This window comes from Andrographis paniculata, unplaced genomic scaffold (assembly GCF_009805555.1).
Source record: "Andrographis paniculata isolate CXL003 unplaced genomic scaffold, ASM980555v1 Contig74END, whole genome shotgun sequence".
Lineage (NCBI taxonomy): Eukaryota > Viridiplantae > Streptophyta > Magnoliopsida > Lamiales > Acanthaceae > Andrographis > Andrographis paniculata.
This window is the reverse complement of record NW_026137611.1, coordinates 2,753,591-2,766,785: the sequence shown is the minus strand read 5'-3', so window position 1 is coordinate 2,766,785 and position 13,195 is coordinate 2,753,591. Positions and strand designations below refer to the sequence as shown.

General features: G+C 33.5%; 1 protein-coding gene and 1 non-coding gene across 2 annotated transcripts; both read left to right on the top strand.

Annotated features, from left to right (window-relative positions):
• The first annotated feature begins 731 nt into the window (after window positions 1-731).
• Window positions 732-3,773, top strand: LOC127266158 (uncharacterized GPI-anchored protein At4g28100). The gene is made up of 2 exons (XM_051296314.1): window positions 732-1,709; window positions 2,920-3,773. The coding sequence occupies exons 1-2, from the start codon at window positions 1,062-1,064 to the stop codon at window positions 3,295-3,297; spliced, it is 1,026 nt and encodes a 341-aa protein (XP_051152271.1). The 5' UTR covers window positions 732-1,061; the 3' UTR covers window positions 3,298-3,773.
• A 4,793-nt stretch (window positions 3,774-8,566) lies between these two features.
• Window positions 8,567-8,639, top strand: TRNAK-UUU (transfer RNA lysine (anticodon UUU)). Its single transcript has one exon. It is a non-coding gene; the product is annotated as a tRNA-Lys (tRNA).
• Window positions 8,640-13,195: the final 4,556 nt, after the last annotated feature.

Sequence of the window (13,195 nt, the reverse complement as noted above, 5' to 3'; positions counted from 1 at the left end):
TCCTCTGCTCTACTCCCTCCTCGGCGCTCGTCGGCATTCTCCTCTGCGTTACTCCCTCCTCGGCGCTCGTCGGCATTCTCCTCTGCATTGCTCCCTCTTTGGCGCTCCTATGCATTACTCGCTCCTCGGAACTCCTCTGCTTTACTCTCTCCTCAGCGCTCCTCGGCATTCTCTTTTGCGTTGCTCCCTCCTCGGCGCTCCTCTACATTACTCCCTCCTCGGCGCTCCTCTACATTACTCCCTTCTCGGCATTCTATTCTGCGTTGCTCCCTCCTCGGCGCTCCTCTGCATTACTCCCTCCTCGGCGCTCCTCGACATTCTCTTCTGCGTTGCTCCCTCCTCGGCGCTCCTCTGCATTACTCCCTCCTCGGCGTACGTTGACATTCAGTTACTCGGCATTTTTCTTGGCGTTGGCCAATGTTTTGGTGCGGAACACAAGGATGTCTCTTCTAAAATTAATAATAATTAAAAAGAAAAAAAAATCTTCAATTTTAAATTTGATGGTTGTATTTTTGTGAATTTTATAAAATTCTAATATATTTAAATTTTTTTAAAAAATAAAATGAATATTTTTTTATATATCACAAAGAGAATACAATATAAAAATAATTATTTAATTTTTTTAAAAAAATAATATTAAAAATGTTTGTCTCGAATGATTTCCGATTCCCTGTAGAAACCTATATTTATAGAGAAAGAAAGACTACTTGGCAACTCTCTCTCTCTCTCTCTCTCTCCCTCCTACATACAGACGGAGAGGCAGAGTCAGGTAGGCAGGCAGGCAGCTACCTTTCATCAGTCTCCAGTCGTCCTGCCTCTCTATCTCCATCACTCAGTTTTATCCTATCTTTTTCCTTCGCATATAAACCAATTCAATTCAGCAAATTGTTTTGCCAACTTTCTCTTCCCATCTCCTCATTCCTCCCCTTTTCTGGTAAATACAATACAATACACAAAACCCATTTCATTTCCCTAGCTCCCAATCTTCCCATTCCCCCGTCAGGCGACCTGAAAGAAGTCACCAGAATTGATGACCCACTAAACACTACACTTCAATCAAAATGAGAATGAGATTGAGAATACCACGGTACCTTTGTCTCTTCCTCCTCCTTTGTTCTCGTGCCTCCCTCGCCGGCCTACTGGCCGAGCCAGCTCAGCCGCTGAAGCCCGGCGGTGGAGGTGGAGGTGGAGATTACAACACCGTCCCCGCCTTCCCCGTCCAGACGGAGTCTCAGAACTGCCGACTCGACCTCTCCGCCGAGCTCTTCGGCGGCGTCAGCGCCGCCTGCGGGCGCAACCTCGACCGCAGCCGCTGCTGCCCCGTCCTGGCAGCGTGGCTCTTCGCTGCGCACGCCAGATCGGCTCTTCAGGTTCCGACGGCTGCCACTTCGGAGTCGGACGACTTGCCCATGATGCCGGACGACTCTCAAAAGTGTGTGAACTCGCTGCAGAGCTCTCTGGCAAGCCGTAACATACATATTCCCCAGCCCAACGCCTCGTGCGACGCCGTCCTCTGCTTCTGCGGCATTCGCCTGCACCAGATCACTTCCCTCCGCTGCCCAGGCGCCTTCAACGTCACCGTCACGGGGACGGGGACGGCGGCGCATTACAGAAACGCCACACCCTCCGCCGCCGTCAAGAATTTGGAGCACAACTGCAAGAATTCGTCTTACGCTGGCTGTACCAAGTGCCTTGGTGCCCTGCAGAAGGTACTCTACTATTTCATTACTAGTTAGTTAGTTTATTTATTTACCCTATCGAATCTTTTATAAATATATATATATATATATATAGATACCGAGGTTGAGGTTGAGGTTGAGGTTGAGGTGCCATTTATTACTTCTCGATCGGTTCCCACGCAACAAGGCATTTATTTCCCAATCATTGATCTCAATGATAAATAGATAAGATGGATACTCTTATTAATTGCGGAATATGCTTCCTGTTTCTTATTCTTCTTTCTTCTTTTACTTGTAAAATCCATCCCCATCCCCATCCCCCACCATTTGATTTTTGATTACGGAGGAGGAGGATGTGTGTGTTATTCTTTTTATTTATTTATTCATTTAATTTTTATCTTATCTTCTCTTTTATTTATTAATGAGGATCTCGATTCGTGGTTTTCCTTTACTTTCCTTTGGATTGGATACATGTTAGCTAGGTGATATTTGTGTGAGTCTGCTGCATATTTATTCAAAAGTACATATCTAAACCATGATGTGTGAATGAGTCCTCCTAAGTTGCAGTTGCAGAGAGAGAGAGAGAGAGAGAGAGAGAGAGAATAGTAGTAGCAGTAGTAGTATTTGTTTCATGTGAATGGATGAGGAGTGTTGGTTGGCATGAAAAGAATAAGATATGGGTTTGAAATTCATTCTTCGGTCTTGTAAAAGACTAAAAGGTCGTCCTGTGCTTTTAGCTAAAATATTACTACTAATTTTATGTTGACGCGAGAGGAGGAGGAGGAGGAGGCCAAGCGAGCCTTGGCGACAAGGACATGAGCATAGACTTAGAGAGCGGAAAAGGCCAAGTCTTTTTACCTTTACCTCACCTTTTTTGGTGCATGGAGTCTTTTCTGTGTCTTCTTCCCCGGAACGCACAAGTTTCTAGGTGTACACAGCAATCAAGATGCCTCTTTCTTCTTCTTCTTCCTCTACCCCACTAATCAATCAATTAATCAATTAAGCTCTTATCTTATTATTAGTATTATAATAATAATAATAATGTTTTGATAGGATATCTTGTCTGTATTTTCGTATGTTATGGCGTGGATTGTCGTTTATATCGCTCAAAGTATTCTCTTCTCTTGGGTTGTGAGGGATCCTATACTATCTATGCCTTGGGGGCTTGACCTGTGTTGGTGTCTGTTTGATTTAAGTCGGCAAATACTAATATTTGATGAATGTGAATGCGTGCTTGCAGCTGAGAGTGGATGGCAATGGCAAGAACAGAAGCAAGGATGATGATGACGATGGTGGTGGTGATGATAAAGAGCGGGTTCAGAAGATGCTGAAGAGGGACTGCGAGGTGATGGGGCTGACGTGGCTGCTGGCTCGGAACAAGACGGCGTACATCCCGACGGTGTCGGCAGTGCTGCGGGCCATCATGTACAGCGCGCACCCTCCCCGGCAGTCCTCCACCTGCTCCCCTGACCAGGAGAACATGCCCCTCGCCGTCAATTCCCTGCAGTTCGACGCCAAATACTCCTCCTCCTCCCCCTCTTCCCTACATTCTCCCCCCTTTTTATTATTATTATCATTTTCATTATTATATGCCTCAGCCTCGTTCTTCTTCCTCTAGCTAGCTCATCAGGCCCTTCTGTCAGTCATCAATTCCTTGTTTTGTTATTATTATTATTATTATATACATATATATGTCTGCACGCACCGGGTTCACGGGATCATTTTGAACAGAAAAGAGAAATGGAAGACAGCCAGCCAGCCAGCCAGCCAGGGCTTTTTTATTTTTTTTTGTCATCTTCTCCAAATGGCACTGTACATTATATGCGTACATGTCAGAATTATTTATAGTCTTGGGCTTCTTTTGGGCACTAATTGTTAGGTGGCTGGCTCATTGCACCGCATTGCTTGACCCTTCCCTCTTCCTTACGCCTTGTCCAATTAAATGGACTTTGTCATAGATAAAAAGTGTGCCTGCAATATGAATCGGAGGATCCCGCCCACTTGCACGAAAGGGAACAAACTATTCGGGTGTGTTTGTTCGTGGTTTTAGTTTTTTTATTTGAATTTTTGAATAACAAAAAGGTTGAATTTGAATAGTTGTTTCATGTGATTTTTTTAATATAAAATAAATTTATAGTATAATATAAAAAATAAAAAATAATTGTTTGATGTGATATTTTTTTAAAAAAAATAATTTAAATAGTAAAAATCTGCCATAAAACCATGAGGACGCATTAACGGAGGAAAAAAAAAAAAAAAAGTACCATATTTGATCATATATATATATATATTCTCCAGTTGTATTGTTGTGAGTGACAGCCCAAGAACAAATTAATTAAGTGAACAATTTGAAATATGTATCTATATCTCTATAGATAGATATAAACTGAGTCTAAGAAGCCAGCTTTAATTTATTATGTTATGTAATACTCCATCCGTCTCACATAATTTGTCTCTATTTTCTATTTTCGTCCGTCCCACATAACTTGTCTTTTCTATTTTTTGAAATATAATTATGCATTTTAATCGTATTTTAAATTTTAAATTTTATAATTTTCTTAATTTTAATTAAACTATTTATTTATCTTAATCTTAATCTATAATTATTTTTACTAATACATTTCTTAATTACTTGCTAATTATACTTTACCTAAATTACCGTGTCTACAGTAATACACTCATATTACACGAGACGAAGGGAGTATAGTATTGTGTACGTGAGCAGAGTGGGATATAGAATGGCCATAGTTAAAAAAGGTGGAGAAAAAGGTTGTAAGCTTTCCAGGGCAGAAATCGAGGTCGAGGATCAAACGTAATTCCAAGGCTGAGTATGTTGGTCATCTGCATGTATATTTGTTTGTCCAAAAAAAACAATACTTTAAACATCGAAACTGATGCAATACTTTTTGAACAGCAACAACAAATTAGACTATAATAATAGCTTATCTTATGTAGCAATTAACTAAAACACTCACTCCAGATATATATATATATATATATAAAGGAATGGGGATAGGGAGCACATGCATGCATGTGTTGAATGAATGAATGTAGGGAATCTTGTTGGATGTCTGTTTGTTTGTCGTCACCTTCAGTCCAGCATTCTCCTTGTTCTTTTGCTCATCCCATGTACTCCAAACTACTCCCCATAGGCTATAGTAATACCACTATAGATGCATATTAAATTGTGGTACAAAAGTCATTTTCAACCGATCAACTCGTTTATCCAGTTTTAATTCTAAATAATTTTATTTCAACCATAACTCCATTTTTTATTATTATTCTTCAAATATTCAATTTTTCATATTATTTTAAATAATTTTTTATTTTTATAATTTAAAATATATATTTTTTAAATTAAAAAAAAAAATAAAAAATAGAAAGCAACGCCATTGTGAAACGCCAAAAAATAGCGCAGAATTCAAATTCCCTAATACTAATTATGTATTACTATTCTCATTCTCATTCCCACAGTATGCAACAATATATGAGTGGCTATTATTAGATGATATAAATGATCGTTTCATTTAAAAGGTTAAGCTATTTTAATATAATATCATTTAATTATTTTATTTACAAATCGGAATCAACCAACAAGTATGATCAGTGTATTTGTAACGTAACTATGTATATGGTTCATTACATATATATATATATATAGATTATCTATCTTTCTATCTTATCAATAGGGTGAGGATGAAACTCATGAGGGATCACTTCAGTAAGATTGAAATCACCACAGCCACACCACTCTTTAAACTTGAAATATTGATCGATAATTCAAATATCAATAATAATTAATAATATGTTGTACTAATAGATAGCTCCACACCAACAACACCATCATCATCATCATTTCATGAGAATTCAAAAACAGGATGAACAGAGATAAATTACTTACCGAATTAGGTTTCGAACCGTCATCGAATCGGTTTCGGTTCTCTTTTACTAGCAGTAAACTGCCGATTTGAATACAGGGACGGATCTACATTATGCAAAGTGGTAGCAAGTGTCACCGGTAATTTATTCTGATAAAAGAAATTTATTATGATCTATTAATTGTACTAAAAGTAAAAAAATTGCAGCGTCCCGTTGAAAATTTAAAATACATCATTATCTAATAAAATTAGATAAATTATTTAAAATTTAAAATTTAAAATACTATCAATATCAAAATAAATTAAATTCAATCCAATTAAAATGATTAATTTATATTATATAAAAAAATAAATATAAAAATTAATACTATTATCTTATTATTTTTTCTATTATCGATAATAATTTTTAATGGTTGGAATAAAGCCGTAAATTATTAGTATGTTTTTTTAATAATAAATTAAAATTTTTAATTTATTTTATTTTAAAGTTGATATATTGTGCCACTGGTGAATAATTTTTCTAGATAGACGGCTGTTTGAATAGTCTGTCTTCGGATTGTTCATATTTTTATTTGTTATCTAAATTTGTTTTTATTTTTTTTACTAAAAGAATATCATTTTTAGCATTTTTTTATCATAAATTGTCTCATTTAATTTAGGCACGAAAGTTTTAAGTATTGTGTAATTAAAAAGCAATTAAGAAGTGTATTAGTGAAAATAATTATGATTTAATAGAAATAATTATAGATTAATATTAAAATGACTAAGTGTATAATTGTATTTAAAAAAAAAGAAATGACAAATTATGTGGGACAAATGCAAATGAAAATAATAGACAAATTAAGTGGAACGGAAGGAGTATATATATGTCTTAATAAAATATATTGTCTTTGTCTCAAATAAAGAATTTAGGTAAATTATAATAAGTAAATATTAAAGAAGTGTATTAATAAAAATAATTATTATATAATAATAATTACAAATTACGATTGATAACTAAATAGTTTAATTAAAATAAAAAAAAATTATAAATTATAAATGTGATTAAAATGTATAATCATATTTTAAAAAAATAAAAAATAAATTATGAAATGAATTGAAATAAAAAAAACAAATAATTTATGACGGATGGAGTATACAATATATATTTTATTCATTTATAAAAAATTAACAATTCAAATATAAAATTTTATTTTTTATATTATGTCATTCTCATATTTAATATAAAAAAAACTCATTCTTTTTTGTTTCTCCAAATTCTAATTTCATATCTCCCATTATATACACACAAAAATTCACCAAAATAGGCCAATATTATACTCCATCGTCCTAAGCATTCTGCAATATTTTTTTGAACGTTTCTAGACACCATGCAACATTTTTAAAATAAGAAACAATTAAAAATATTTAAATGTCTACCCTATACTCAGGGCCGTCTCGGACTTTTTTGGTATCCTGAGCAAAAATATATTATAGGCTTTATAAACACGTGATTAAAATATATTTTCAAAGTAATAGCATTGATTGACGTTGATTGGACAAGAGGTTGAACATGACGGTCTGGGTAGTGTCGATTTGAGAAAAAAAAAATGAAAGAGTCCAAAGGTTCAAAAAGTAAAAATGACTGAGGGAAAATGAAAGAGAAAAGAGAGAAGGTGAAACGGATTTGGTGTGAATGGGTGGGTGCAGTGCGACAGGGTGTGAAAAAGAAAAGTACAGACAAAAATTGAATTTGAAAAGATGGGGTGAGGCAATAGGCATGATTATAAAGAAGAGATAGAAAATAATATATAATTATAGTTTAAAATTTAATTTTAAAATTAAAGTGGACAATTAAGAAGAAAAAAAATATAAACTAAAGTTAAAATTTAATGTTAAAATTTAAAATTTAATAATATAGTGGGTAATATTTTAAAATATGAACCCTCTGAGGCCCTGAGCCCCTGAACAAGTTGTTCACTTTTTGTTGAGAGCCGACTCTGCCTACACTTTATCCTACCGTATTATCCAAATAAAGATAAATAAATATATAATTTTCTCTCTCATAATCTCATTACATCACATAATTTTCCAATTATCATATTCAATATTATCCACATAAATTTTCCTGCCAAAGTAACATGGAAAAATAGAACGCAGGGTAGAACATACTAAAACACACCCAAACTGTATCAACCAGGAAGTGATCACTGACGACGGTCACGGTAGAGGTGGCGACGGCAACTCCAATGACCCTAATATTGCTCTGATACCATGTTAACGTAGGTTTATTTCACTAAATTGAAAAATACAGTAAAATTACATATATATATATATATATAGATATGTCTAACACTATATGTATATATATATAATAAAGACATAATATGAGTATTTTAAGAAAGTGTACAAGAAGAAGTTCCAAAGAAAATATCTAGATTTTAACAAATATCATTTATTTGGAAAAACAGTCGAAAATATTTTTGTTCTAGAAGAATATGTGAGAAACTTTGACATTGATAATATTATTGTTAGTCCATCCTACAATTAGATTATTATTGTTCATGTAATGGAACCCTTGCAAGAGAAACGACCACCGAATAAGGCAAAAATAGTTGATAGGAGGAATACATCGGCCCGACATTTTATCTTGGTCTCACTCGGGAGAAAAACACAAATGTGATCTTTGTGTCTCCTATTACATGATCCATATGATTCTTTGTAATCAATTGAATATTTAAATTAAATTTTTTTACCTTGTTTTCGATGAGAAAATTTTTGCTAATATCGTATGTAATTTAATTTAATTTAATTCTTCCAATTAGTTTGTGGGTAATTGGGCATATGATTACCATTGATAAAATTAATAAAAAATTGGTATTTGTTCATATTGAACGTCTAGCCAATATATCAATTTAAGAATATTATTAAGTAGATGAATACAATTGCATTTAACAATATTCTGTTTAAAACATAACTATTTATATAAATTATAATATTATATTTAAACAATAAAATATAATAATATATGCCGTCTTAGCTCAGCCGGTAGAGCGCATGGCTTTTAACCATGTGGTCGTGGGTTCGATTCCCACAGACGGCGCTTTTAGTTCTTTTTAGAAAAACATGTGTTATTTTGCAAAAAAATATAAATACATGATTGAAGCAATACAGTACGTCAGAAAAATGATATGTGCATATTTAGTATGAAATATGTTCATATTAGGAAAAAAATAAGGATAATTAGTGTTTTACATATAGTACAAGATATAATTTGTGCTTTTACAAATTATGTGCATAGACATAATACATATGTGCTATTTGCAAATGGACAATTAATGTTTATTGTTGCAAGATACCCCAATTTAGATTGTGCTTCTCGTGTGCACTAGATAAATCTTCGGTCGAACCTAATACCCTACAAACTAGGTCCGACAGACAGGCGTCGGAGATTTGAGCATATATCATCACGGTCACAAGTCCAACCCCCACCTCATCAGGCCATCCCTTACGGAACATTGACACAACATGTGCTATTATTTAGTCATACTAAATTATCCCTACAGAAAAATATTATGATTAGAAATGATAAAGATTGTGTCTTTTTGCGGTTTGTGTTGGTTGAGAAATATCTTCTGAAATTTTATATTTTTATATGTAATTTTTCTTTCCGTATGTTCGATCGGGACATTAAGTGTCATTTTGTGCGACGGTTGTGAATCAAAAACTTTTTACTGCAATAGTTTAAATCTGGAAGATCAATAGAATTTTTCAGAACTTCAGAGTTGCTGAAATTTTTTTATTCCTTGGCAGAAGATGGCTATCGAAGTATGCACTTGATGTTCCTTCCCACATTAAACAACCAGACTCTCATAGTTGCCGTGTTTTTGTTATGGTTTATATAGAATCATGGCCCGTGACTTGAATGCGCTTGTGTGCTCCCATATATGTGACTTAAATTTTTCGAATGCTAAGAGAAATATATATATAAATATATGTGCACAAATTTTGCTACGAAAGAGCAACCAATTGATTGACTATGAGAAAGATAAGGCAAACAAATTTGCCTCAAATGGGGAAGAACACCGTGTAAAGGAGAAAGAAAACATAAATAGAAGCATAAAAAATGTGATGAAGGTAAAGGTGAAGTCCGCTTTTAAGCTCAAACAGAAGGCAAAAAATTGAAAATGCTGATTTTTTTCTAGACATAATATTGCTAGTAGTTTTTGGATGCTTTAGATGGGACAGTGTTTGGTGGCAATAGCTTTATGGATAGAGTCATATGATTGGTATTTTCTTTGTGAAAAGGTTAGACATCGAAAACCTTATTTTGCAAACTATCATGGTGAAGTGTATGCACTTAAAGGATCTTAATCTACTTCAAGTGTTTTGGATAGCACTATTTTTTCCCCCTCTTTAGCCTGCAATCATTCAAGCCATCCAAAATTATATATAATGCACTAAATTTGTCATTTTAAACATATTCATTACTACAACAAAGTACATGCTGACATGCAAACCATTCAAAACGTATTCAGGTTTCAATTGAAACAACTTAATATATAAAAGTGTGCGCTTCTAATAAGCCTACACATTTTGTTCAAATTCACAGGTTATTTTTATAAAATAAGATCATTATGATTCGAATAAATCACTCCCTATTAATGTATTGCATGTACAAAATACGGCATCCATAAAATACATTACAAAAAATCAAGCAAAAAAATTACTTGCCCAAATGAATTTTTTTTTTTTAAAGATAAAATTATTATAACATACAACCAGTATAGAAAGAATCTACAAGAAAAAATAAAGAAGTTAGAAATATATTCTTTTATTTACTAGGCACATATATCTTGTTAACACACATTATTTTCAAAAAAAAAACATATATAATGAATAATTTGGAATTCATCAATTGTTTTTTTTTTACCTAATGATATGGTCTAGATTGGTATGAAAATAGAACATGAAATAGTTTTCCAAACAAAATCAAATTGCCCCCTTACATAATAATTATTGTTGCCTACTTACGTCTAATGTGTTCTATTCCGGAAAAAAAATTGAATTTTTTCTGACAATTTTTGTGTTTTCTTTTGCTTTTTAATTATTCTCTCTCTTTTCTCTATATTTCATAGCTATTGACGGCCACAGTTCTTCGTATTCTACCCCTCAGATTGTCTCTTTTCTTTATGCTCAAGTTCGTGGTGAGTCCCGTAACACATTGCTCAGGCTTTAACACAATTGACTGTGTTTATAAATTTTGTGCTTCTTGTGTGCTAAAGTGTCGCATTGTAGCCTACAAATTTTTTTATCAAATAATAATTTTTTTGTATGTTGATCGGTTATTATCGGGTCGAACTCATGGCATAAGTGTAAGGGAAAATTTGAATGAGAATGAATGCGAGTATGTGATTTGAGTTGACATGAATGTAATTCTATACTATTGAATTTAAATGCGATTACATAATTAAATGCGAAGTAAAGTAATGAAATGTGAGGGTAGTGTAATGCAATGATGATTATGATAGCTAAGTAATGGTGCGAGAAGGTTCCCACCAAGTGGATGATAGTGAATGCGTTATATGTATATATCTCGTGCATTAGAATGTTGTGTGAAAGTGATAAAAAAAAAAAAAAAAAAGATATTTACTTGCTAAAGTATCTCATGATTTTGAAACTTTTTAATCTATAGGTACTCTGGAAAACAAAATTGATCGTTGATTATTGAGCTGATAATCTAATTCTAGACTCATACTTCATTGCCCTGCGAGTAGTTCTTACTGAGAGTTCATGATACGGGCAGTTGCGGAGCATAGATTTAAAACGCAACTAAGCTTGAGGAAAGTCTTATGTTTTCCTTGTTTAAACTGAGAAATATTCAGTCTTTGCTACACGGTTTTATTTATAGGACGGAAATGGGATAAAAAATTTTGAATTTGCTCTGCAACGGTTGATGGTGTTGGCATAGATTTTATACATTTGTGAGCTTCACCGTGGTGTGAAAATGTAACTAGAGTGAGCTTAGTTTCATCATCCGATACTCAATTGAATTTGAAAGTTGAACAAACTCTAGGGAAGCTTTTAAGATGATCATAGGGGCTCTCATTCTTTAATCACTAAATGAATCTTGGCAAACCAAAGAGATTAGATTTGACTTAAATTTAAAGTTCCGTGAATTTGGGCCATATCATTGAGAACCATAATTGCATCAAGCAATGCCTTATAATGCACATCCATTGGTACATTCTCTCCCGATGCTTGCGGGTTTCTAGCTCTAGTCGGGAGCAGTTGCATATTAGCATTAGCATTGGCATTTACAGGAGGGGCTGACCCTTGCTGAAACGTCTGATTCTGCAATACTTGCACTTGCTCTACTCTATGGACATGAACCCTTAACCCATTTATCCCTTGTTGCATTGCTTACAGTGTTTGAATCAAGATATCATTAATAGCAGGTGGTTTAGGCACAACCTCAAACTAAGGAACATGTAGCATATGAGGAATATCATCATTCAATTTATCAGGCATAGTTTGTTTTCTTGTATTTTTTTTTTAGATTTCTTTTGGCAAGGACACTTAATCTTGAAGCACTTTTTTCTTTCTTTGTCCTTGCCAAAGCAAAAAAATACAATTAATACTTGCGATTTAATTACGAATTATAACCTATAATAATTATTATAAAACTTGTCATCTTACCACACTTGTATCATACAAAGAGCACAAATTCTTCTTTGCATTTTGTAAGATGTGTCATGTACACAAAGTGTGATATATGCTTGGCATAGCAATTTTTTTTATTGCTGATGCCATAGCCCAATCTTGATATGTAAAAATAGTACGGGGGCTTGTCCATTCGCGCACTTTAAAAAAGTTTTGAACAACCATTCGAAAGACTTCTTTGTCTCCTCATATAATAGCGCAGCTCCAAAAACACAAGTTTGTCTATGATGATTAAACCCCACAAAGACTCCTACAAAACAATAAGAACATTAACATATGCATTACAACACAACATTATTATATATGCATCTAATACGGCTTGTACAAAGTAATAAAACACTTATCACTAATGTACAATGCTTTAAATATTCAAGAAAATGTAGGGACTATATTTAGAAATAACATTAAGTTAGATATAATATTTATAACAAATATAATAAGGTAATATGAGTAGGATACTATAATTATGATTTAATGTATAATGTGCTAATATAGAATACACTCATTGATGGATCTATATTATATAATTTATTTTTACCTAGTGGTCGGGAACTTTTGTTTGTCTGGTATGTGGTATAAAATTCTACGCAATCACCAAAATTTGTGTAGTTAGTTCTCATCTGAGTATCAAACCAAAATATGTTAGAAATCTAATCATCCACATCAACCTCAACCTCGTAGAAGAAGTATAGATTGTCCATGAATCGCTGACTAAAATATTTCAACATTGCACTTGTCCTCCATCATTTAGCTTATTATCCCTCTATTTCCTTATTTGATTCCTGAGATCTGTTTTAAAAAACCTTATGTTTTCTTTGCCTCATGCAACTAATTTCATTAGATCGTATGAATGTTTTATTTGAATTCCTGCATGGTGGTTCATCTTTGCAATAACTATGTCAGACTCTTTTATCCTTCAGTTTCAAAACAATATAT

What these genes read in the sequence shown, in the direction of transcription:
- LOC127266158 (XM_051296314.1), top strand. Translation starts at nt 1,062, where the DNA reads ATGAGAATGAGATTGAGAATACCACGGTACCTTTGTCTCTTCCTCCTC. An exon ending in GCCTTGGTGCCCTGCAGAAG is followed by an intron (nt 1,710 to 2,919) that starts GTACTCTACTAT and finishes GCGTGCTTGCAG; the next exon opens with CTGAGAGTGGATGGCAATGG.